Source organism: Phaseolus vulgaris, chromosome 4 (assembly GCF_051622355.1).
Source record: "Phaseolus vulgaris cultivar YP4 chromosome 4, ASM5162235v1, whole genome shotgun sequence".
In the NCBI taxonomy this organism is placed as follows: Eukaryota; Viridiplantae; Streptophyta; class Magnoliopsida; order Fabales; family Fabaceae; genus Phaseolus; species Phaseolus vulgaris.
Genome location: NC_143501.1, coordinates 44,563,691 through 44,590,816, shown reverse-complemented (window position 1 = coordinate 44,590,816; position 27,126 = coordinate 44,563,691). Strand labels below are relative to the sequence as shown.

The 27,126-nt window shown below is 34.6% G+C and overlaps 1 protein-coding gene across 4 annotated transcripts; it reads left to right on the top strand.

Annotated features, from left to right (window-relative positions):
- Positions 1 to 782: 782 nt before the first annotated feature.
- Positions 783 to 25,024, top strand: CPSF160 (cleavage and polyadenylation specificity factor 160). Of its 4 annotated transcripts, none has more exons than XM_068646835.1 (26): positions 783 to 1,277; positions 3,675 to 3,821; positions 9,274 to 9,427; positions 11,243 to 11,378; positions 13,076 to 13,221; positions 13,787 to 13,882; positions 14,045 to 14,097; positions 14,298 to 14,429; positions 15,096 to 15,147; positions 15,265 to 15,384; positions 15,596 to 15,727; positions 15,896 to 16,024; positions 16,232 to 16,309; positions 16,669 to 16,809; positions 17,805 to 17,899; positions 18,182 to 18,378; positions 18,625 to 19,403; positions 19,799 to 19,879; positions 19,987 to 20,052; positions 20,139 to 20,216; positions 20,954 to 21,181; positions 21,271 to 21,402; positions 21,519 to 21,695; positions 21,973 to 22,158; positions 23,667 to 24,049; positions 24,423 to 25,024. In XM_068646835.1, exons 1-26 carry the CDS (start codon positions 973 to 975, stop codon positions 24,535 to 24,537), a joined length of 4,338 nt encoding a protein of 1,445 aa, XP_068502936.1. In that variant the 5' UTR covers positions 783 to 972; the 3' UTR covers positions 24,538 to 25,024. The 4 variants fall into 4 exon arrangements, 2 of the variants coding, with proteins under 2 accessions (XP_068502936.1, XP_090157288.1); XR_011085509.1 differs by having other exon boundaries at positions 794 to 1,277; positions 21,519 to 21,645; XR_016520361.1 differs by having other exon boundaries at positions 794 to 1,277; positions 21,973 to 22,948.
- The last annotated feature ends 2,102 nt before the right edge of the window (positions 25,025 to 27,126 follow it).

The window sequence follows — 27,126 nt, the reverse complement described above, 5'->3', positions numbered from 1 at the left end:
TTTTATGTTTTTAATAAGATTTTATAGATGATTTATTTTTTGTTCGAATTCAAAATAAATAAATAAAAAAACAAAAATACCAATCCCTCACCCTTTTAGGTAAATGAATGACTTTTGTGGACAAATGCTCTTCCATAAATAAACATGAAATTTACAGAGTATAATTATCTATCAAACATATCAGATCGATTAAGCTTTATTTAAACATTTATTTTAATACATTCAATAATTTAAATAAGTTTATGAAAATTAATTCTATCCAACTATAAAATAAGTAAATTTAAAATTCCTTCATCTGAGCTCATGTTTAAATTAGAATTTTTATTTAATAACTCTTTTCAAATTTACCAGCAGTCGTAAAACATTACATTATTCTATATTTTTTTTTCAATTTATTCACGAAAATAATACAGATGATAACATTTAATTTCACAAAATTTCAATAATATTAATAGTAATAATAATATAATATAAATGAGATTCCTTTTAATATACTCTAATGTAAAATCACTCTTCTATTTTCTTTTGCTTTATCTCTTACAATAACCCTCAAATTTGATTTTCATTCAATTTTTTTAGTTTTTATAACCTCTATTCTTTCACACTACATTTGTTTTCTCAATATATTAAATTATAACACAATAACATAAAATTAAATAAATTATATAAAATAAATTTAAATTTACAATTACATGTTAATTCAACAAAATAAAATTAAAACAAACACATGTCTTAATAATTATACAGTGTCACTAAAATTTATTTATTTATTAATTTGTTCCAAACTCAAATTGTTTCCCTCGCCGCGGAGAGTGAACTACACTGACAGACACAGACTCAGGGGACGCAGAAACACTGTGTCCCGCCAAACCCAAACCCTAATCGAGGGTTTAAGCTCTCACAACATAACCGAATCCTTTTCTCTTTAACCGTTTCACTTCCGAATTAGGTTTTCGCGCGTCTCCTTCAACCATGAGTTTCGCGGCGTACAAGATGATGCAGTGTTCCACTGGAATCGACAACTGCGCAGCCGGCTTCCTCACGCATTCACGCGCCGATTCCGTTCCTCTCCAGCCCGAAGACCTAGACGCCGAGTGGCCCTCCCGCCCCCGCCGCGTCGGCCCCCTCCCCAACCTCGTCGTCACCGCCGCCAACGTCCTCGAAGTCTACACCGTCCGCATCCAGGAGGACCAGCCGCCCAAGGCCGCCGACCCCCGCCGCGGCACTCTCCTCGATGGAATCGACGGAGCCTCTCTTGAGCTTGTGTGCCACTACAGGTTTCGCCTCTTTCCACTTATCTGTTCTGGAATTTGAATTGTGTGCTTGGATTAGCTCATTTTGAAGAAATTATAATAAGCGATTATTTCCTCGAGACCGCACATTTTGAGCTGTGTAGGGTAGTCGTGTGGATTTGCTGACGGGGTTTTAATTCCCGTTGAGAGAGGTGCTCACATTGAGTGTTTGTTCACTTGTTCTGGAGTCTGCATTGTGATTAGATTAGTTTGTTTAAAGAAATAGTGAAAATAGCGAGTACTTGAAATGATCTGGACTAGACATTTGAGCTGTGGTAGTTGTATGGACTTGCTGGAATTATAATGTTTAGCGCCGATAAGGGTTGGGTTGATTCTAACGTAAAAGGTTAATTTCTATAATGTGGCGAACACTAACAAGGTTCCAGTTGTCGTTAAGAGCTGCTCACATTTAGTGTTTGGTCACTTGTTCTGGAGTCTAAATTGTGATTGGATTAGCTTATTTTAAAGAAATAGAGAAAATAGCGATTAATTTCATGGAAATGATCTGAACTAGACATTAGAGCTGTGATTGTTGTGTGATTTTGGTAGAATTTAATGGGAGGGGTTAGTCCTCCTGACAATGTGGCAAACGAATGTTTGATTTTCTATCGAGAGAGGTTTCTCATATATGGTTTCTGACTGTGCTGAAATATGATTGTCTATACATTTGTGAAATTAAAAAAAAAATGTGGTCCAGAAGACTGTTTTTGTTTCTTAGCTATTTTTAGTTCTTGTTTTGTTTGCAATTGATGGTACATTGTGGATTGAGTAGTGGTGATTTAGTCTATGGTAATTGTATGTGCTTGGTTAATGGTGTTGGGATGTAGATTTGGTTATTTTCATCTTTGTTAGTTTGCTGAATTTACTGGTAGAGTTGAGGGGAGGCTGTGAGGATTTACTGGAATTTATGGGTTGGGTCTTGTGGAAGGGATTAGTATGGGCGACGTGGCAGACCAAGGTTTGAATTGCTTTTGATAGATGTTCACATTTAGTGTTCAACCCTGCGCAAACTAGATTGTCTCCAAAGAAGTACATCCACAATGTTATTGATATCAGAAAATATTGGCAAATAAAAAATCCTTTCTAGAAATATATCTGGAGCCATAACATATTATGGTTGAAGCATTGCAGACAAAAAGAAAATACAATATATTCATACTGATATATAAAAAATGCAGAAGTATAATTGCAACACTAACATAATGAAATACAACCATACAATTAATAATAACATCAAGTCTAGAAATTCAAATAACAATAAAATCAAAGCAAAACTGAGTTGAAGACTCTAAATAATGTCAAAACATAGGACAAAAATCCTAAATTTCTAATTCGTTATCATTGGGTCACTGAAAAATAGATATTCAGGGGTTTTAGTTTTATAGAGAATGAATGAGTATAGAGAATGTGTATTCACTTGTTCGTGCTGCAGTTGATCAATAATGGTGGAACACGTCACATGTGGCAAAGGAACAGGCCACAGGCTGTGGCGATGTCACCAGTGGCTCACTGCAGCATCTACGGTAGCTGAAGCAGAGCATGTCTGCATTTTTGGTCTGCAGCTTAGGTTTTTTAATTTAGGGTTTGGTTTGGGTTGTGTATAAGATGTGATGCTACAGAAAACCTGATTTGCCAACCCCATGTTGTGGCAGGCGGCAAAAAATCCACCACTGCTTTCTGCCATGGTGCCGCCAAGGCCATTGATTGATAGCACTGAGTACACCTGTGTAATTAAATAAAAGGGAAGTGAATAAAAGAGCTTATGTTTTTGTGTTTTTCTAGTTCTCATAACAATTGATACGTACATTGTGGATCGAGTAGTGGCAATATAGTTTGTGATAATTGTTTCTGTTTGGTTAATGGTGGATGTAGCCTGGGTTAATGTTCAGCTTTGTCAGTGTGCTGAATTTACTGATGGAGTTGAATCTTATGCTGCAATGTAAATCTAACCGTGTTGCTTATGTTGGAATATAAAATGTTAAATTTGTAGATATTTATTTTTTCTTTAAGTATTGTTTTGCAATTGATAGGTATGTTGTGGATTGAGCTGTGTAAATACATTAGTTGTAAGAAGTGGGTTTCCTTGATGATGTCAGGATATCGAGTAGATTGCTTTTGCTTCTTTTAGCTGTTAATTTTACTGACTGACTCAAGTTGTATGTGAATTTAGAATCTGAAGTTTGGAAAATTTATTTTGTTTTATTTTCATAAAGTATTGTGTGGATTGGGTGAAAGGAGTTTAGTTAGTGATCCTTGCATGGGTTTCCTTGATGATTATGGGAATGTTGGACATGACCTTGATTATTTACTTCTTTAATCTATTGGATTTATTGATTGATTTTTGCATCTTACCTGGCAAATGCTATTATACATATGATTCAGGTTGCATGGCAATGTTGAAACCATGGCTGTGTTGAGCATTGGAGGTGGTGATGCTTCTAGAAAGAGAGATTCTATCATCTTAACTTTTGCAGATGCAAAAATTTCAGTTCTCGAGTATGATGATTCTATTCATGGACTTCGAACTAGGTGAGTGCATATGTTTAAATTAGCTTATGAACAAATTATGCTTTTGTTATATTAAATTATGTTCTTTAGTGTGATATTTGGCTCTGTACTTCTGTGAACTAAAAATGAAAAGATCATTAGTGGAAAAAATAACCTTAAAATTTGGTGGGAGTTTCGTTGAAAATGGATTTATTCAACTCTTTGTTATACTCTTAGTATACACATTTTATGCTACTTGATTGATATTAAAATGGTTAGATACTTAGTTGAATTGTAGAGAAATCGTACACTATTTGGAATGTTATATGTGGATGTGTGGACAATTAGATTAAGTTAGATTAAATTAGATTAAATAGTCTCAAATAGAATTTATTTCATTTCATATTCTCTTCTCTTCCCACTCATACATTGTATTTGGTTTATCTAAAGTAGTTGTAAATATGATATCCCAAGAGAGGGAAAGACACACTCTAAATTTCAAATTCCTTTGTATAATTCTCAAGTTTGTAACAGAGCGGGATCTGCTCTACATGTCTTTGTCTGACACGATCACTGTTCAATGTCGGAGTTGTCCTTCAACACTTGGGTTTGGTGCACCTTGAGGAGTGCAACCCAACCTCGGTGGTCGCTCGTCCAAATTCCGGTCAATGCACCACCACATGTTGTCCAACCACCGCCACTGACCTTGCACGTGTCTCACGCACCACCTTCCAATGGTTGGAATTTTCCTGAATCACCATGGTTTGAGTCGTCAGAGCATTATTAGCTCGTTTTTGCCCTTAGTCCTTTGTTTAAGGACCATTTGGTGAGTCTTCTAGTGTTGACCACAATTTCTCTCACTTGAAACCCTAGGTTTCTCTCTCTAGAAACCCTAGGTTGGCTGTTGTTCTTCTCTGTTGCATTACTGGACTATGTTCTTGCCTCTACCTTGTTCAACATGTCTCGAGGGACTATTTCCTCTTTTTTCGGGACTCCTTCCATAACTTTTGAAAAGTTAAATGGGAAAAAATATTTATCTTGGTATGCTTCAGTTGAATTTTGGTTCTTTGGCCAAGGTTTCCATGATCATTTAGAAGAAGATGGTGTGCAATTCCACTCAGATCAAATTCAACAGTGGAAGAAAACTGTTTTTCAGCTTTATGCTCTACTTTGGCTATCAGTAAAACTCAATATTTTGAGTACTCTCAAGTCATTCAAAACAAGTAATTCCTTCTGGAAAAAAAGGCCCAAAATAGTTTTGTGAATGTTATCCAACATCTTTACAATTAAACATAACATAAAATATATTCTTTTTGTACTTGTCCATCCCTTTAGTCTCATTTCTTTAAACCAATTAACTAAAACATTAGATTGTTTAGTAACCTTTGATGCCAATTCTTTTGTTATATAGGAACGTGGTACGTCAGATGATTGGCAAAGGACATGAATCTAGAGGCCTATACTACCTTGTTACTAGTTCATCTGTATCTTGTTTTGCATCCGTATCTCCTAAATTGGTACATGAACGCATAAGACATCCTCATTATCCTCATTTGACAAAAATAAAAAAAATGGTTCCTAAACTTAGTAGTCTCCAAACTTTGGAATGTGAATCCTGTCAATTAGGAGAACATGTTAGGTATTCTTTTCGTAAATTTTGTGAGTCTAGATGTAATTCTGCCTTTTCTATCATCCACTCTAACATTTGGGGGCCAAGTCGTGTGTCATCTTTTGGTTTTAAATATTTTGTTACATTCATTGATGAATTTTCTAAATGTAGTTGGATTTATCTAATGAAAGATCGTCATGAAATTTTGTTTATTTTATGGCTTTCCTTAATGAAGTCATAAATCAATTTGGAAAAATAATCAAAGTCTTACGAAAGGATAATCCCCAAAGAATATTTTTTCTCTAATTTATCTAAACTCTTAAGCTCACACGACATTTTGCATCAATCTACTTGCCCTCATGCACCTTAGCAAAATGGTATAGCAGAAAGGAAAAATAGACATCTGGTTGAAACCTCTCGTATCCTAGCTGTTTGTTTTCTCATTAATAGAACACCTTCTTCACTTGATAATAAAGTTCCCTACTCCATTCTATTTCCAAAAACCCCTGTTTCATATCACTCCACGTGTTTTTGGTTGTGTATGTTTTGTCCATGATATGTCCCCAAGTTTAGATAAACTCTCAGCTAAAGCCATCAAATGTGTCTTCTTGGTCTATTCTCGACTTCAAAAAGATATCGATGCTACTCTCCTTAGACCAATAAATACTATATGTTTGCCAATGTCACCTTTTCTGAACCAACTCCCTTCTTTCCTCCTTTAACACAAGATTCTAATTCTCTCCAACTTGTCCTTCTTATACCCTTAGTTGAGCTTTGCGTTCCTTTTGCTTCCAACATCTAGAATACCCTATAAAATCCTCCTAAACCATCGTCACCGCCTCTTATTACCTATCAATGTAAGAACCAAATGGCTAGTCCAATAGTCCTTTTCAGCAGGTGCTTTTCAATCATCATCTAATACCACGTCTCTTGATCATCATGACTTAAGTTGGTCCATTGCCATTTGCAAATAGACTCGATCTACCCGTATCTATATCCTATTTATAATTTTCTTATCTACCATTCTTTATTTGCTTCCTATTTTTCTTTATTTCTTTTGTCTCTTCTATTACTATTTCTAAAAATGTGATAGAAACACTTGATCATACTATGTGGCGACTAGCCATGACTACTGATATGCAAGCTCTTGAACATAACAAAACACGAGAGTTAGTTCCTCCTTTTTTTGGGAAGAAAACAATAGGTTGTTGTTGGGTCTATGCCATTAAAGTTGGACCTAATTGTGAAGTTGATCGCTTTAAAGCTTGACTTGTGGCTAAAGAATTTTTTTAAATCTATGGCCTTGACTACACTGATACTTTTTCTTTAGTGGCCAAAATGACTATTTGACTTTTCCTTGCCATGGCAGCCATTCGTCATTGGTCCCTTCATTAATTAGATATTAAAAATTCTTTTCTGCATGAGGATTTAGAAGAGAAAGTGTACATGGAGCAACCGCTTTGGGTTTGTTGCTTAGACGGAATCTGGTCTTGTTTGTAAGTTGCGCCTCTCTCTTTATGGTCTCAAGTAATGTTGTCAAACTCATAAATCGTAAGAGGATCGGAAAGAAGATAAAAGATCGTAACTCGAGGATTGTAACTCGCCTCGTAAGACTTAGTAACATATGAAAAATAATATTCAATACATAATATAACACAAATGAAAAATGTTCATAATTCATAAAATGTTCATAAATAAATAAACTAATTAGTTGAAGCCATTATAAAATGTACCTAGAATAAAAGAGAAGAGCATTGTGAAGGAAAAAAAAAGAGAACAAGAATAAAAAGAGAAAAGCACTGTGATGGAATAAAAAAGAGGAGAATAGAAAGAGAATAACGGTGTGTGTTAAAAAAGGAGAACACCAAGGTGGGCTCAACGGTGTGATTGGTGACCAACAACGAGCGCAAGAGATGGCGATTGACGGCGAGAGCGAGCGCAAGTGACGACAACAACAGCGAGGGAGGACGACGAGTGTTAGGGTGGCGTTGACAACGGTGGCGAGCATGAGCGACGACATGTGGGTTTTAACTGGAGCAACCAAGTTCCATTTTTTTTGCCAAAAATGGCCGTGCATGAGTGACGATCCAGAATCGACAACCTCTGTCAATGCACCGAGCTGTGCAACGTTGCGCTCTGATCCGGTTTCGCCGATCGAGTCACCTCGGTTGGCTTTCCAAACTCGCTGACTTGGGCGAATATGCGAATAAACTCGCGATCTTGACAACATTGGTTTCAAAGGGTCTCTCCGTGCTTGGTTTTGAAAGTTTAGCCACATTGTTCAATCCTTTGTGCTGAAACGCAATGAGGCAAACCACTATATTTTCTATTGTCTCATTTTCCTTGGAAAATTTATGTACTTAATTGTGTATGTTGATGATATAGTAATCATAGGGAATGATGATGCTAAAATCTCTTAATTAAAGAAACTCCTGTGCAGTCATTTTCGAACCAAGGATCTTTGAAATCTCAAATATATTTTGGGCATAGAAGTAGACCAATCAAAGGAAAGAGTTGTAATCTTTGAAACAAAATATGCTCTTGACATCCTTAACGAGATAGGTATGATTGATTTCAAACTAGTAGATTGTCTTGTGGAAATTAATGGCAGAATAGGGAGAATTTTTCTCTAATCCAAAAAGTCATAGAAGACTGGTTGGAAAACTCATTTATCTCACTATTACTAGACCAGATTTGTCTTTTGCAGTCAATTCATGCTAAATCCTTGTATTGATCACTAGAATGCTGTCATTTGTATTCCAAGATATCCCAAAAATCCTCCAAGACAAGGACTACTTTATGAAGATAAAGGGAATATCCAATCTTTTGGTATTGTGACGCTGATTGGGCTGGTTCTCCTATGGATGTTCTACCATAGGTTATTGTGTTTTGCTTGGAGGAAATATTTTCTATTGGAAGGCCAAGAAACAAATGTTGTTGCATGATCATCTGCTTGAGTATAAAGTAGTAATGACGTCCCTCACGCGTGAGCTTTTATGGGTAAAACAGTTCCTACAAGAATTGTATTTTTGTGAGATTGAGCCAATGAAGATTTATTGTGATAACCAAGCGGCTATTCCCATTGCTTCCAATCCAGTGTTCCACGAGAGAACTAAACATTGAAATTGATTGTCATTTTATTCGAGAAAAGTTGTTGTCCAAGGAAATTTGCACTGAAATTGTCAGATCAAATATCAGCTTGCAGATGTACTAACAAAATCCTTGAGAGGACCTCTGTTTCAAGCTTGGCACATACAATTTGTATGCTCCAGGTATTGGGGGAGTGTTAGATTAAATAGTCTTAAACATAATTTATTTCATTTGAGATTCTCTTCTCTCTTCCCTCTCATACTTTGTATTTGGTTTATCTAAAGTATATATTGTATCTGGTCTATCTAAAGTAGTTGTAAATATGAGATTCTAAGGGAGGGAAAGAGACTCTAAATTTGAAATTCCTTTGTATTATTCTCAAGTAACATTTTAGTTCAACATGGTAGGGTGGGAGACTAGGTTGAATCAATCTAGGTTGGGGTACTTTTGTTATGTTTGTTTTACTTCAAGTTCTAAAGAGAGACATGTTTTTCTATTGATGACATTTGACTGCAGTGCCAGTAATATTAGTCTACCACAGTCTTTTTGAGGGGTTGAATTTGGTAGATGTACATGGTTTGCATAAAGCAAGCTGTTGCTTTGCTATTTCTTTCTATTTTGCTGTTTACGGTCAGGGTATTGAGTATAACATAAAACAGTTAGTTCATTGACCTGTAGCATGCCAGTACTCAGTTGAGGATCAGAAGTCAAGTCATTTTACATCAAACTCATATCTCTTCTTCTGTAAAGGATTTAGTTTATGTCTTGTCTTTAACTCTTGTTTCTACCTCCTAGTTCTTTACATTGTTTTGAGGGTCCAGAGTGGCTTCATCTGAAAAGAGGAAGAGAACAATTTGCAAGAGGACCGGTGGTAAAGGTTGATCCTCAAGGCAGGTGTGGTGGAACTCTGATATATGATTTGCAAATGATAATACTAAAGGCTACTCAGGTTTATCCTCTATGCCCTGTGAATTTGAAATACTTTATTATATACTATTTTTTTATATCTGTTTATTAAAAACAATCATTGTTCACTATTATATACTAATTTTTGTATGCCTGTTTATTAAAAACAATAATTGTTCACTAGAAATGGAAGGTGCAGCCTAACATGCCCAGTCTCTGTACATGTCTTTAAAGGGAACTCCCTTGAAATATCCGTTAGTTCCATAAATGTGAATTCTTTTTTTCATGCATCTGCACTAGAAAGTAGGATTTGGCTTCAAGTTTCAGGGTGTCTAGTCATGCTGTTGCAGGTTCTGTTTTAAATTCCTCACCTTTTCTCCAAATAGGGGATACATATTTTTTTGTATACCAGTTTTGAAAGTCCAAGTTTCTATCCAAGGCAATGTATTTCATTTGAATTGCTGTTACATAAAAGGATTGATACTAATGCTTTGTTGTGGATTTGCAAACCACACTAAGGTTTCCCTCCATTGTGTTTTGTGCCTCAATTTTTTTTACATGAATAGGCTCTGAGGGTGTTTTAGTATCACATTTTCAATTTTCTGATCATTCTGTCCTGTTATTATAACCAAATGTTAATTATTTTCTTATTTGTCCTTCCATCTTAGGCTGTTTGAAATCATTTCAGGGCTACAGATCAACCTTTCAGGGTTAAACAGTCTTTATCTGTTTTTGTCTAATTGGTGGGATTTCAATCACTTAAATGTTGATTGACCTATCTAAGAGTTCTTGTGGGTGGAATCTCTTGGTCCACACCTTTACTAACTCCTAGAAAGTGAGGTTAAACAGTCTTTATCCGTTTTCATCTATTTGGTGGGATTTCAATCACTTAAATGATGATTGACCTATCTAGGAGTTGCTATGGGTGGTAATCTCTTGGGGCATATAAGGTGAGTTTCCACCCACTCATGTAGTATAATTTGATCATATCTTTAGTCGACGTAGAATTTCCAACACACCCTCTCACACTTCAAGAACTAGGCTTGAGTGTGGGACTAGATTATATACTATAAATTGACCATATTTCTAGTCGATGTGAGATCTCCAACAAGAATGTCCCTTGAATCATGTCCGGGTGGTTAGATAGTTTTATGGATGCTTTCTTTTTCTAATTTTTTTCACTGGTTGGGTTTCTGTAATTCAGTTGTCTCTGTATAATATCCCATTGTACTGTATCACTATACAGTTTTTAAGAGTTTCTTATTCTCCTGTATGTCTGTCTCTACTTTGTTCTTAAAAAATCTTTCTTTTACTAAAACATCTGTATAGCAGCAGTAAGACATTTATTGTGCGGACATTTCACTTTTAATATAATTAGGAAAACTGGATTTCTAGAGAGGATTTAGGTCTTTTGGATAAAGTTCTCATCCCATTTTAGTGCTTTTGAATGGACTAGGAATTTAAATAGCTAGCTAGGTACCACTGCAGCATGCTATCTGAGAAGCGATTTGGTGATTTTGGTTAGAGAGAATGCCTTAATTTTTAGGATAGTGTCACAACCACTCTACTTCTTTCAGATAAGTTGGTTGTATTGCTTAGCAAATGATTCTAGGTGCATATTAATGCAGAAGAATGGGATCCAATCTAAGGGACATTACCAGGTTGCTTGACCTTTTGTTTAATAATTTTAATTAAGTAACTGATGCAAATGATCTGTTGTAACCCAGCGTTGCATTCTGTAATCCACCTAACATTTAAAATCAATAGTAATTCATTTTGTCAGTTTATTTCTTTTGGAAAATTTTCTTTATCAATTATATTTTTTATTGTCTTTTAATTGTTGTATTTTTTTTGTCAGGCTGGTTCTGGCTTAGTTGGGGATGATGATGCCTTGGGATTTTCAGGAGCAGTTGCTGCACGTATCGAGTCATCTTATATGATAAACCTCCGTGACTTGGATATGAGGCATGTAAAAGATTTTACATTTGTTCATGGTGAGTTGAAGAGAATATTAATATTTTTCATCTTGTCTCTTTTATGTATTTATAAATTATATAATGAAAGTTCTACCATCTCTTCTCGAGATGGAATTTAGATTTAGTTTTTTTGATAAAAAATGGAATCATGGTTGTTTTCCGCAACATCAATATTAGAAGTTTTTATAAATGTATGGTATTCTTGTTTCTTTTCTAATTTTGTGGGGTGGTGGAGTGAAGAAGAAAATTGGGCTTAATCCAAAAGCTACAAAGTTAAAGAAAAAGGAAAGAGCAGGGACAGGAATAATAAGTATGTCTCCCTATATCTGCAGTAATAAGTATGGATAAATCACTAGAAGGGACAGGAATCACATTGAATTCAGGAGAAAGTTGCTGGCTCCAGTTGATGAGTCATTCTGCAAATTTATTTCCCTCACGGTGAAATAGAACTCGTAACTCTAATATAGCAGTAATAAATGTGACTAGAAAAAGAGATTGTCTTTGTAACTGAACCCTGCCTTAGTGCAACACAAAAAAATTATTCCTCTAAGTTTGAAAGACCACTATTGACATTCAAATAAAATTTAGGGTGCAGATGCAGTTCTATAAACATCTTAGTTACATGTTTATTTAATAAGCTCTTTTCAAATGATAGCTTATGTCATAAAGTTGACCGTGAAACTTATTGTAACAAAATAAAGAGAGTTTATTTTTATAAGTGTCATTGAAAAGCACGTTTAAAAAATGTAATTAGAGGTTATAGGAGTGCAAGTTATATTTATAAGCCAACATAAGTTCTGTATAAACTCTTCCAAACACCACCACACCACATCAGTTGTATGAAATACTTGCTGAAAATTTGTTTTCAAAATCAATGATAAATCATAACATGGGATTTTATTATTTTCTTAACCCCAAGGCCCTATTTGGTCGTCAAGAGAGAAATAGAGGGAATGGAGAAATCGAGAAGAAATAAGTTGGAAAAAGAGAAAGAAATAAAATTGAATGTTTAATTGTTTGCTGAACAGAAATAGGTGAGAAATTGAAAGTTTTATAGAAGGTGTGTAATTAGATTGAATTGATAGAAGATAAGGAGAGAGATAGAGAGACGAGTAAAAAAGTGAGAAATAATGAAATGGTTCCCACCATTTTAATAAAGTATTTCTTCTCTCTATTCTCTCCACACCAAACACACCACATTATTTCTCTCCCTCCCCATCATTCTCCCTCCACTCAGCCAAACAAGGCATAATGGTTTTGCACATTAATTCTTTCGTTAAAATCAGTTAATAACATTTTATTTTCTTTATGCATGTATTTAATTCATTCATACACCGAGGAAAGAGACAGACTTTACTTTGTGATTATAATACATGGTTCAAATGTATATATAAGCATTTATTGTGTTTGTGCACAATAAAATATTGACCGTTGGTTTAGTTAAATGACATGTTTCTTAAATTTATTTCCTGTTTGCTTATTTTGTAGCCCTCTTTATAATTTGAATAATTAGTTGTGTTGTTTCTGGATCAAAAACTGAATTAACTAATTTTATAATTTACAATCATTATTTAAAAATCAAAATATAATGGATTATGATTCTGGTGCTTTATTGCAGTACTTGTGTATCTATTTTCTCTGCATGAAAAGATAGTATTATACATAAGTTTGTGTTATTTTTTACTTAACAAGTAGTGCTTCAACTTTTTGTACAGGCTATATTGAACCTGTAATGGTTATTTTACATGAACGTGAACTCACTTGGGCTGGGCGTGTCTCATGGAAGCATCATACTTGCATGATATCAGCACTTAGTATCAGCACAACCTTAAAGCAGCATCCACTTATTTGGTCAGCTGTTGTAAGTTCAACGTAGATGCCTAGATGGCACTTCAATGTGATTTTCAAAACTTGCAATAGCAAAATGGAAGATTTTTACCCTCCACACTTCAATATCTTAGAGAAGCTGGAGTATTTAAGATATGGCTAGTTTATTAACCTCCTTATTGGTGTTTGCCATGTATTTCTTTTTTATTTAGAATTTTCTTTTCATTGTATAGATTTTGGTTTTGTTTGCACTTGTTGTAGGCAAACAAAATTAGTGTAACTAATAGTGTCTATTATATTGTTTAAACATTTTTGGTTTTGTTGTCCCTTAACATGTAGGCTAACAAAAGTGAATTTGAGTAATGGTGTCTATTATATTGTCTTTTTTTAAACAATTTACCACCCCTTCCATGTGAGATCTCTTTAGTAAGTGATTAATTAATGTGCCCATCTAGCCCTTATGGTTTGAATAATATTTCCTCATGGAAATCGTATGTATGTCTTAAGTCCAGCATCTTTTAACTTCTGCTGATTGTTTTCCCTCTCTTTTACACCCTAAATTGATTTTTGTAAATTTGTCTGCTGTATTTATTTTGCAGAATCTCCCCCATGATGCATACAAGCTTCTTGCAGTGCCTTCGCCAATAGGTGGTGTTCTTGTAATAGGTGCTAATACTGTTCATTATCACAGTCAGGTAAATGAGTTGCCTAGGCATAGTTGTGTGGTATCTTTTCAATTTTTATTAATTGACAAGATATTTAATTGTAGTTTTGCATGTATGTGTATTCTTGCATTTTACAGTTTTTGGTTTACAAGATACCGGGAATAATCTAATTATATAGGTTATTTTTTGCAGTCGGCTTCTTGTGCATTGGCCTTGAACAGCTATGCTGTTTCACTTGACAATAGGTGATGATTCTTTCTCTCTCATATAATCTTCATATAAAAGGAAATAACATTCTAGGCATGAGTTCTTACAATTATTTGACATTACCCCTCATTTTTCATACTGTGATTTGACATCCTCTTATGCACATTAATTATTTTCCTCGTATTGTATTTGGATGTTAACTTTTAAAACCCCAATTACCTTCCTTTTATATTTCCAGTCAGGAGATACCGAGATCAAGTTTTAATGTGGAGCTTGATTCTGCCAATGCAACTTGGTTGTTGAGTGATGTAGCCTTGCTGTCTACAAAAACTGGCGAACTACTATTGCTTACTCTTGTTTATGATGGAAGGTATGCTGCTTTTCCATTTTATCTCCCTCATTCACATTCTTTATGTTCTGGTTTGATAGTACACTCCAGCTGATTAGGAGATAGATGTATGGATTGATAGTACACTCCAGCCTACATATAATATATGTCTTTTACATGCATAAAAGAGAATCTTACAAGTCTTTCAGTGTTCTGTAGTCTTGCATATGGTCACATTCTTTATGTTGTGGGTCATATGTTCATTTTAGCCGATTAGGAGGTAGATGTGTAGATTGAGAGTAAACTCCAACTGATTTATAGTTGGAATACGTTCTTTACTGCATACAAGAGAATCTTACAAGTCTTTTAAGTGTTCTGTGGTCTATCTTCTTTTTTTGTCATTCTATCATCTCATGCACTTTTATGGAAGTGCAAGGTGTTTCTGCACCCAATAGTTTTTTTTTTTATTTTTTTTATCAAAGGAAGACAAAATAGTTAAGTTTTTAAATTTGTGGTCTATAGTAGATGGGTAGATGGAAATCATTTTGAAGAATTCTAGAGTAGACAGCGTGATTGAAGAAAAATAAAGAGTTGATGTATTATCCCCTGTTGCAACCATTGTTGCATTTTCATATGTTCAAGACATTGCTAAACACAATTATAATAGAATCTCCTCTACATAAATCAACAAATATTTTTTTCATTCAGGGTTGTACAGAGACTTGATCTTTCCAAGTCAAAAGCTTCAGTTCTGTCATCTGTAAGTTTGAAAATTCTAATCCTGTTGTGTTGATGTTGTTATAGATTCTAATCTAACATTTTCAGATTAATTTTCATTCTGACCATAGTTTTTCTATTATCTGCATTATTATGTAAGGGTATTACGACCATTGGGAATTCTCTGTTTTTTCTCGCCAGTCGGTTAGGGGATAGTATGTTGGTGCAATTTTCTTGTGGATCTGGTGGTTCAATGTTGTCATCCAATCTAAAAGAAGAGGTATGTAATGGATGTCTTGAATTTCTCTTCTACCTTCTTTTGATTGATAATTTCAAAACCATTTCTTTTAGTAGATGCAATATGCTATTGAAGTTGAGGTTTGTTTTTGGGTTCTATAAATATTTCTAGCAAACCTGCTGTTATCTTTTTCGTTACTTTGTATTCTCTATCAGTAAAGTAATTTATAGAATATTCCCCTGCAATTTTGTAGGTTGGTGATATTGAAGCAGATGCTCCATCAAAGAGATTGCGGAGGTCACCTTCTGATACTCTGCAAGACGTGGTTAGTGGAGAGGAGCTCTCCTTGTATGGGTCTGCTCCAAATAGAACAGAATCAGCTCAGGTAGTGTCTCGATATGGATAGAGGAAAAGTCTTCAGGAGATTTAGTGGGCATCTTAACGTCTTTTAATTGTTTATAAATACATTCCTTGTCTTTTCTGTGGTATTTGCTGAAATTCTTTTGCATATTAAACTTACTGAACTAGTTAAATAGTTATATTTTTGCTGCAGAAATCCTTCTCATTTGCTGTCAGGGATTCATTGATTAATGTTGGCCCTTTGAAAGATTTCTCATATGGTTTAAGAATAAATGCTGATGCAAATGCTACAGGGATAGCCAAACAGAGTAACTATGAATTGGTTAGTAATTCTTATGTGTTACTCGATGTTTTAATCCAAGTTCTATTACTTTTGCTTAGACAGGGAAACATGTCCGGGAGTGTAAGAAGCGCTTGTACCACCTGCCTGTATAATTGTAGTATTCCATAGAGTTTGTTTACATTATGTTTATCCTAGTTTAATTCCACTCAATTTCTTTTGATTTTCATATATTGAGCCACTATGCAGGTCTGCTGTTCTGGTCACGGAAAGAATGGTTCTTTGTGTGTTCTGCGGCAATCGATTCGTCCAGAAGTGATTACCGAGGTTTGTCCATGGTTTTCATTGGTGGGACGTGTTTTAATATATGGAATATGTTTAATCATGATGGCTATGTTTATGATATAATTTTTGAAGTTTTTCTTAAGATCAATGTAAACGACTACTGACATTTCAATTTTTTTTATATTTTATCACTACAATTGCAAAATAAATCCATTATTATTAGATGCATCAAACATTGACTGTGATATACTACTTTCACCCATTTAGTTGTTTGTTTAGCAATTTGCTGAATACTCTAAAGAGAATCTTATGTGTAATGAATCAATTTCTGATTGACAAAAGCTTGCAAATGGTATGCAATATTCATAGTGTTTTTGGTTTTGCATAATGCTTAATTTCAGGTTGAACTTCCTGGTTGCAAAGGAATTTGGACTGTGTATCATAAGAGCACACGGTCTCATAATACTGATTCTTCTAAGCTGGCTGATGATGATGATGAGTATCATGCCTATCTTATTATTAGTTTGGAGGCTCGTACAATGGTAAATACAGTATTTGTTTTAGAAGGATAAGCATGTCTAAAGTCTAATGAGTTTTGATTTTAATGTTTTTTGGTGTGGACACCCTTTCTAGTCAAATCATTTGGGGGTGAGGAATTTAAGTATTACATCACTGCCCAAACAAAGGTTGGGAGGATAAATCAGGCTCCTTATATGGGTATATAGTTTCCAATCACTGGGCATGAGTAACGATTCCTACTAATACAGCATTTCAGAGATATTTCTATAATTGTATGTATATACATGATGTCAAGTATTTCATAAACTTGTATTATAACTTATTTCTAAACTTCCTTTGATTTTTTCATGTTTTTATTGTTAATTTTCTTAAATGGAAATTAAAGACTGGTACTCATGAACTGACTTATAGGTCTCTACTATGCAAGTACTGCAGGCATCTAATCAGTGTCTATAATTTTCCGTGTTTTATTCATTGAACCTCCTTGTCTTTGTCATCTCTATTTTGGTCTCTGTTGGCTGAGTGACATATCAACTTTCTTCACCCTTTGCTCTTTGGGAAGCAGGACGGATGAAGGGTGAACTATTTAACACTTGAAAATTAGGTTTTTTTAGTGAATTAAGTATTGCAAGATTTGGAACTAGAAGTCCACTTGTGTGTTTCTAGAAAAGTTTAGTTTGCTGGAAATGCAGAGGCATTTAATTGGATTGCCGATGAATTTGGGTTTTGATTATGTAGTAAATTTAAGGGAAAACTCAATAACAAGCAAACCAAACACCTAATTTTATGGACAATAAAAGAAAATTAAGTAAACAATCCTTTGTTTGATTACAGCAGCATGTCAAGCTTCAACATCATTTTTAACGTCAAGAGTTGGCTAGACTGAGGCTTTATTCTTGCTTCAAAGCTCTTCTGCCCCCTGATATGTTGTGCCTCTTTATTGTAAAACTAAATGATAATAGTTCGTTATGGTTTACTTAACAAAGTTACTTTTGTTTTCCGGGCCAAATTTAAACAGGTACTAGAAACAGCTGATCTTCTGAGTGAGGTTACTGAAAGTGTGGACTATTATGTTCAAGGAAAAACACTTGCTGCGGGAAATTTATTTGGAAGGTGGGTCTTTATTGGTTGGTATTGATGTTTCTGTAAGAATAAAATTTGAAGATCGGTTATAATTTTACTTTCTGTTACCATTTGGCTGGGATTATTGATTTCCTTTTTGGAGCCATGGACTGTTATCACTTGCTGGTGAAATGGAAAGTGTGTTCTATGTACCTTTACCTCCCTGTTAATTTTCATATAGTCCAGTGTCATGTCACAATTTTCCATGCAGTTGATTTATTTAAAATTAAAATTATATAAATACAACTAATGCTGTCCTGGTTTTGTTCGTAGGCGTCGAGTTATCCAAGTCTATGAACGTGGTGCCCGAATTCTAGATGGTTCTTTTATGACCCAAGATGTAACCTTTGGAGCTTCAAATTCAGAATCTGCTTCTGCTTCTGAGAGTGCTATAGCACTTTCTGTTTCTATAGCTGATCCATTTGTCTTACTCAGAATGAGTGATGGGAGTGTTCGACTTCTAATTGGAGGTAAATTTTTGGTTAGTTATTTTCATTCTAACAAATTATATATATTTTTAAGTTCCACTTTCATAGTTCTCATAAGCTTTGTCCTTTTTGTCTATTATTTGCTTGCATACTTGTGCTGCTTGGTTTCACTATTTTTGGACCTACAATCATGGATTGAGTAACATGGTGCAGGAACCTATGGATGCTATTGAGCTTTTGTTTTCCCTTTTTTGTGATGCCCTTTTTCCTTGTCATTTCAATATACAGATCCTATTACTTGCACCATTTCTGTGACCTCGCCAGCTTCATTCGAGAGTACCAAGGGATCAGTTTCTTCATGCACATTGTACCATGATAAAGGACCTGAGCCTTGGCTGAGGAAGACTAGTACTGATGCATGGCTTTCTACTGGTGTTGGTGAGGCTATTGATGGCACTGATGGTGCTGCTCAGGACCATGGGGATATTTATTGTGTTGTTTGTTTTGATAATGGTAACCTTGAAATATTTGATGTGCCCAATTTCAATTGTGTCTTTTCTGTGGGAAATTTCATGTCTGGAAAGAGCCATCTTGTTGATGCTCTGATGAAAGAGGTACTAAAAGATTCTAAAAAGGGGGATAGAGATGGAGTGATCATCCAAGGGAGGAAGGAAAATGTACCAGATATGAAGGTTGTAGAGTTGGCTATGCAGAGATGGTCTGGGCAACATAGCCGTCCATTTCTTTTTGGGATTTTGAGTGATGGAACTATTCTTTGTTACCATGCTTATCTTTATGAAAGTCCAGACGGTACTTCTAAAGTTGAGGATTCAGCATCAGCAGGAGGGTCCATTGGCCTTGGCACTACCAATATTTCCAGGCTTAGAAATTTGAGATTTGTTCGTGTGTCCTTAGATGCGTATGCCAGGGAGGAGACATCTAATGGATCTCTTCATCAACAAATTACTATTTTTAAGAATATTGGTAGTTATCAAGGATTCTTTCTATCAGGGTCAAGACCAGCTTGGGTCATGGTGTTGAGGGAACGACTTCGTGTTCATCCACAGGTCTGAACAAATCCACCATTATGTAATCATATACATTAAGTGTTTGTGTTATAATTTCTTTCTAGATTTGTTGGGATACCTATGAGTAACATTTTACATTTCCCTTCATCATTGCAATTAGTATGTTTGAAGAAGTTGGACAAGGCAGTTACAATAAATTAGATGCTCTTAATTTAATATGCTTTGGAGTAGGCTCAACTACCAATTGCAATTCAAGTTTCATTTACCAGCTGATTGGTCTGCATTTCATGTTTGAACCCTCATGGGTCGGCCATCACATTACTGCATTTTTTTGCTTGATTTTACTACCTAAATGTACATTATAATTCCTTTTGGTAATATTTTTTATACAGAAGAAATTTGAAAAGTTATCTCACTGTTGTCTTCTATGTCAGCTATGTGATGGGTCTATTGTTGCTTTTACTGTCCTTCACAACGTGAACTGCAATCATGGACTTATATATGTTACATCACAGGTACAGGATGATACTTTGCTTTTTCGGATAAATGATCTCAAACTATATATATATATATATATATATATATATATTTGTGGCTAACTTTTTTTTAATGTACTCTATAGGGTGTTTTGAAGATATGCCAGTTGCCTTCTGGTTCAAACTATGACAGCTACTGGCCTGTACAAAAAGTTAGCTTTCTTCACCTCAGAATTTGAAATCTAGATTTTCTACCTGATTTGGTTGGATCTTTTCTAATCTGTGATGTCATTCTTAGATTCCACTAAAAGCCACTCCACACCAAGTGACATATTTTGCGGAGAAGAATTTATATCCACTTATTGTTTCCTTTCCTGTAAGTACATTTTTTTATTTTATTTTATTTTAATTTGCTTGAAATGGTCAAGAGCATAGTTGTTAGGCTTACAAGGTTATATAATTCTTACTCATTTAATAATAATCATATAATTCTACTAATTTAATAATAATTACAAGCATTTTTTGTGGCTTGAGTCTTAGACTCAACATTCGTCAAAATTTAGATCAGCTTATTTTCAAACTTTTATTTCTTTCAACTTATGAAAAATCTTGACACAATGTAATTATTTTTCTAATACGCCCGAACAAGATGTCAAATATTTTTAATAATCCAAGTATTTTGTAATCACTTACACTCAGTACATCAAGTTATTTCATACTTTTGTGCTAAGAATTAGATTGCATAAATTAATCCTGCCTATAAAGATTCTTGTGTCGTGATTAGTAATTATGTTCTATCTTGTCCATGTATTTCGTATTATACCACAAAAAATACATTTAGGATTTTCTTATCAAGTAATAACTGGTCGCTAGTTTGTCAATTTTGTTAAGTAATTTAACCCATTTTTGCATTCAATATTTGTAACTAAAAATTGATGGTTTTTATATTATTTTTTGTCCTAATGCTAAAAGTTTTTTCCCCCTACTCCATTAATTAAATTGTTCTGTTCATTCTTGTAATTTAGAAGCAGCAACTTGATTGATTGCTTTTTAGTCTTTTAGTCAGATTTTTTTGTTCAGGAAGTGATGCTACATTCTAATCATTCTCATCAGGTTCTTAAACCACTAAGTCAAGTTATTTCTTTGGTTGACCAAGATGTCAACCATCAGAATGAGAGTCAGAATATGAATTCTGATGAGCAAAACCGCTTTTATCCTATTGATGAATTTGAGGTTCGAATTATGGAGCCAGAAAAGTCTGGTGGCCCTTGGCAAACAAAAGCAACAATACCTATGCAAAGTTCTGAAAATGCCCTCACTGTGAGGATGGTTACCCTGCTGGTAATGTAGTTTTCTTTACTTTTTTCAAAATGAGATACTGATTGCTTCTGATCCTCAATAAATTTCTCTGAAATGTATTTTTATTGTAGAATACAACCTCAAAAGAAAATGAAACACTTTTAGCCATTGGGACTGCTTATGTGCAAGGAGAGGATGTTGCTGCAAGAGGACGCATCCTCCTGTTTTCTTTGGGAAAAAATACCGATAATCCACAATCTCTGGTATCCATATGAATGCTTTCTTCAGAAATGTGACCAAAATTGTGCCCCCCCCCTCTCACTCTAAATTTGGGTGATGCCTTTATTTGGAGACTCATAAATATCCTTCTTCTTTACAGGTTTCAGAGGTGTATTCTAAGGAATTAAAAGGTGCTATATCTGCCTTGGCCTCACTTCAGGGCCATCTCTTGATAGCGTCTGGTCCAAAAATTATTCTGCACAAGTGGAATGGCACTGAGTTGAATGGTATTGCATTTTTTGATGCACCGCCATTACATGTTGTGAGCTTAAATATTGTGAGTGATTGTTCCTTAAATCTTTTTATTACGATGAATAAATGGCCATTAAAAAACATCTTTAACGTTCTGAGGTTTCTCTTATTGAATTAAAATTTGTTGGTTGGGTCAAATTAGAAATGTGTTCTATGTTGTTTTCAAGAGCAATAATATTTCATGTTGATGCTTGATATGAAAGAGTTTTGCAATGAGACATGAACAAATAACACAAATAAGTGTATGCTATCGAGTTTTTAATTTTCCTGTCTTTTTAATGGTTGTCATCATTTTGGTGTAGGTAAAGAACTTCATCCTTATTGGCGACATCCATAAAAGCATATACTTTCTTAGTTGGAAAGAGCAGGGTGCTCAATTGAGTTTATTAGCGAAAGATTTTTCTTCTCTCGATTGTTTTGCGACAGAATTTTTGATTGATGGAAGTACTCTTAGTCTTATGGTTTCAGATGATAAAAGAAATATCCAGGTTTGTCTTACGACTGAATGGTAATTTATTGTTTTCATTTATTTTTTATGATATGCATTTTCACTTTTTGATACTTATCTCTGGCAAATAAAATGAAGTTCTTGTAATTGAAAATTTCTTCTTGAACATAATATGAAGAATAATAACATGCATATTGGTTTTTTTGACTTGTGCCTAGGAATATTTTTAGTCTGTATGGACCTTTTCCAGTTTAATTACCATTGGAAGGTTCATCTTAACTAAAGTCTAAGCTCTCTTTGTAATTGGGGTTTACCCCTATCTAGCCTTCAGTCAAGATGCTTCGAAAGCTCACAAAAAAATGTTTATCAGAGATGTTGCAAAGAAACCGTCCTATTATAGTATTTTGGCAAAATTTGCATTGAATTCTTCTTTGATCTCTGTTTGTACATATTCCAGGCTTCCAAGCCAAGTTTGTTCTACTACCCGGAGCATTTTTTACCACTTTTTAAAGAACATTTTGTGAGAAGGAACTATTAGCAGCAGCATCACTGAGGGATTAGAAGCCTCAATTCCTGAAACCATTATAACGTATTGGTGCTTTTGTGTTTTTTTTTGTAAAATCAATATATGTTTATAAAAGAGGAGTCACAAACGAAAGAGATAAAAATGACACCGAGATGCGAAAGCAGAAACTAACCGTGACTTGTGACTACGATTGCTTCGTGGTGAGCAAGGAAGCAAGGAGATGCGGAAGAAACCACATACAGACGAAGAAATGAAAAGTAAATGCACGTAGATGAAGGAAAAACGAAACGAAAACCAGCACGAGGTACCACACCGTACTAGAATAAAACACAAATGAAGAAATGAAACTGCAGCATGCACCTGCATCAAAATAGATGAACATTTTCTTTGTTGGGCTTGAAACAAACAAAGACCGCTACCCAAAACAGAACTCAGAATGGTGATTCTTTGTTTTTTTATTTATTGCGATGATTCCACCGATCTAGAACTGTTCCTATCATACATAGGCACTGGAATGGACACAAGATTTGAAATCGTGGAATCGTACAATTCCACGATCTAGCTCTCTATTTTGACTATATGGGTTGAACTATCTGTCTTTGATCTTAGCATAGAATTGAATCAGAATACCTTGTAGGCTGCTGGAAATGTTTTGCCAAGGTAGTTTTTTTCTTCTTGATGTCCCATTTAGAAGAATTCACTAAGGGTAGCTTAACCTGAAAGTATTCCTTCCCCTCAGTTCTTTCCTTATCTATAGTTTGGTGTTTGTCCATTTACCTTATTTCTCTTGGCTGTAATTTTGACTTATTATTGTTTACTGGGATTTCATATACTCCTACGCAGTTTACCTTCTCTCTGTTTATATATTTTTTTATCCAACCAACAGAAAAGTTGCTTCTTTTTTAAAAAAGTTGAAAGCTATTGTATGAAAATATTGTTATCAAGTTTTTTTGTGTGTTTATTTTTGTTTTATTATCTTGTCCTTCTCCTGATATAAGTCCTTTGAAATGTATGACGCACAGATTTTTTACTATGCGCCAAAGATGTCCGAGAGTTGGAAAGGACAGAAGCTTCTTTCAAGAGCTGAATTTCATGTTGGTGCTCATGTGACTAAATTCTTAAGGTTGCAAATGCTACCTACTTCGGATAGAGCGGGTTCAGCTCCAGGCTCAGATAAAACTAATCGTTTTGCCTTATTATTTGGGACCTTGGATGGCAGTATTGGCTGCATTGCCCCTCTTGATGAAATCACATTTCGCAGACTGCAGTCTTTGCAGAAAAAGCTTGTTGATGCTGTAGCCCATGTTGCTGGCCTGAACCCCAGAGCTTTCAGAAAATTTCAGTCAAATGGAAAGGCTCATCGACCTGGCCCTGACAGTATAGTTGACTGCGAGCTGCTATGCCAGTAAGTTTATTCTTCAGCCAGTATGACTGTATGGGGGGTTGTGAAATGAATGTTAAACCGAGTCTGTGTAAAAATTAAATAAAGAGGTTGTTGGTTATTCTATAAATGTTGAAGAATTGCGATTTGCATCCAAAAATTAATGGCTCTATAAAATGCATTAAACTTGTGTACTTCCAAACAGAAATGGAATAAATAGTGGATAATAAACCAAAGTAACAGTGCAAGAAAATCTAGGTAAATTTCTTCACTTGCATAGTCTTTCTATGACCGCCAATGTGGTGAAAAGCTATACCTTGTACTTTCAGACCTTACCTGTTTCAGATATTAACAATTGTATCTGCACATTTCATAATATTCGGCTTCTTTGTTACAGTTATGAAATGCTTCCATTGGAGGAACAGCTTGAAATTGCTCACCAGGTTGGGACAACTCGATCACAAATTCTCTCAAATCTAAGTGATCTATCTCTTGGAACAAGCTTCTTGTAAACGCGGTCATCTTTTGTAGATCAAGGAACAGTGCTGCCCATATTTTCCCATGCTGTTAGCATCTGTTTATTTTGGATTCAATTAGGTCTTGTTGGGGTTGGGTAAGATATTATATCATATAGCTTAATTCTCTTACAGCCCTTGGAAACAGTGAGAGCAGACAGTATTTGGATAGTGATATCCAAAATTGATTCCAATGGATGTTTCATATTCTGTATTTTGTACATCAAAGGTCAATTTGCCATGTGGCTCATGGATGTCCTTCAACTATAGTTTTGTAGACCTTGTGGTAGGGGAGTCTGTTTAATGCCCTAATGGACGAGGTGGATGTAAAATGGATTTTGTTCCCTTAAAGAAACAAGTAGGAAACATAACCCACTAGAAAGCCAGATATTCTTCTGTATGTCAGCATTCAGAGTTCTCTGTAACATGTAATTATTAGTATTATTATTGCTTATATTGACAATCCAAATTTTTTATACAATCACCTTATATCTTCTAATATTATTATTTTAATATTTTTTTATATCATTTAATTATAAATTTATTCTTTATTATATATATTTATATTTAAATCCATCACATCAACCATCATTTCCCTTATTGCTCACACCATAATAATGGATTCACTGCAAATGACATTTTAATCTGTCACGGCTTTTGAGATATATTGGGATTGGGTTTGTTTAGTGGTAAAAGTGGAAGGAGAGAAAGATTAGTCACGAGTTCGAATTCTCCCGTTAACAAAAACTAACATTAATAACTAACATCGGTAGATAAGACAAGTTGTCATGCGCCTCTGTTCTGGGTGACAGTTATGATACATGGGTGTCTCCACTAATATTTTGAAAATGGTTCTCTGTTGAAAATGAAAATTAGACTCATCTTAATTAACAATATTGTAAATTGTATTTGCAACCATAATTATGGTCATAAGGATGCAATCTCAGACATCTTCACAATCGTCATTGTAATTATACAGGTCTGCAAATTTACCAATCGCATCATAATCCCCACTACAATAGCAATTTAAATCTTGCTCCCTTGAAGTAGAAGATGAAATTTAAAAGTACCACCCTATCTATCAAAATCTTATGTAAGGTTAAGATTAATCCATGGAACAAAGGGCAGTGGCTGCTGAAAAGTTAGCATTCATTTCATGCTCCTCCCCTGACACGATACAAAAAAGGATGATAGGATGCCACCAACTATGTCCACTTCTATGAAGATGAATGTTGAATCTCTTTGCGGCATCACAAAATCACAGAATGAAGTGTTTCGGCATTGATTCAATGATTCTATTAGCAAACTGTTGTGACCAGATACTATACCTCACATTGTAGAAAGAGTTATATTATTTATATAACGTCTTATAATCACTTCATAACTTATTTTCATCTCTTTTTCATTACATCACTCGTTTTCTTATACACTTTCCAACATTTTCCCTTATCTATAATAACCATGCACATTGAAATATCACCATTTGAAGTTAAAACTCAAGCTTATTAGCTACTACCATTGTTACCCCTATTCTCTATTCCCTTCTCCATACTTCAAAATTTGAGTTATTATTCTCTTCATTTCAATTTGGTATGCATGGTACAGCTCAGCGAGTCAAAATCTGGTACTTACCAAAATGAGTTAAAAGATAACTAACACCTATGATTTGGATCCATTCCAAAAATAAACAGTAATCCAATTATGATTGCACGTGCAAACACAACATAAATGCAAACCACGTAAACCTGCTTTACCAATGGTCTGTTTTAGATGTGTTGAAGCTGTTAACCTAATTAAAGTTGAAAGTGAAAGTGGGAAGAAGTTAACTCCACATGTCTTGTATTAATCAAATCAACATGTTGAGATGATGCAGTTCAACTCAAACATGACACAACTCTTCCAATTTGTTGGTAAATTCTTTGTCGCCACTATCCATTTCTCCATAAACTTTTCCTCACAGTATTGCTGCTATTTTCACACACCATTTCTTCAACACGCAAGTGATAGTGAGTTAGGCAGCTTCGGATTGCAGTTGCGTAAATCCAATGAGAAATTCTTAATCATTCTACACATTCACATTATCTTTTCAGATTCTCCACTTCATTATTTGAAATACGTACACCAACATTTCTTGCAAATTTTACCCAAATAAATATTTCTTTATTACAGCATTGCAGAAAAACATTTATGTCAATATATATATAATTTTGTGAAATGAAGAACATCACGGTCCCAACTGAAAAGAAGAACTAATAATGGTTAGACAACTTTCGTAATAATATTTTTTTTCTCAAAAATGAAATGGTGTTTTAGTATAAAACATACACTAAGTTTATGCCGACAAGACGCAACAATGATATACATTTCTTTGCCAATACAGATAATTGTCTTAGTCACTACACACCCACCCATTTATATAAGAAATTGATGAATATATTACTCTATTTTTTTATTTTTTTATCAACAATCAAGAATATATATACACCAGAATCACTTCAGGGGAGATTCGACCCTTACACAAAAAGGTATGAACAACCTAATTGCATAACACTTTTTAAACATTTAAGAAACAAAGCAACTCTTACA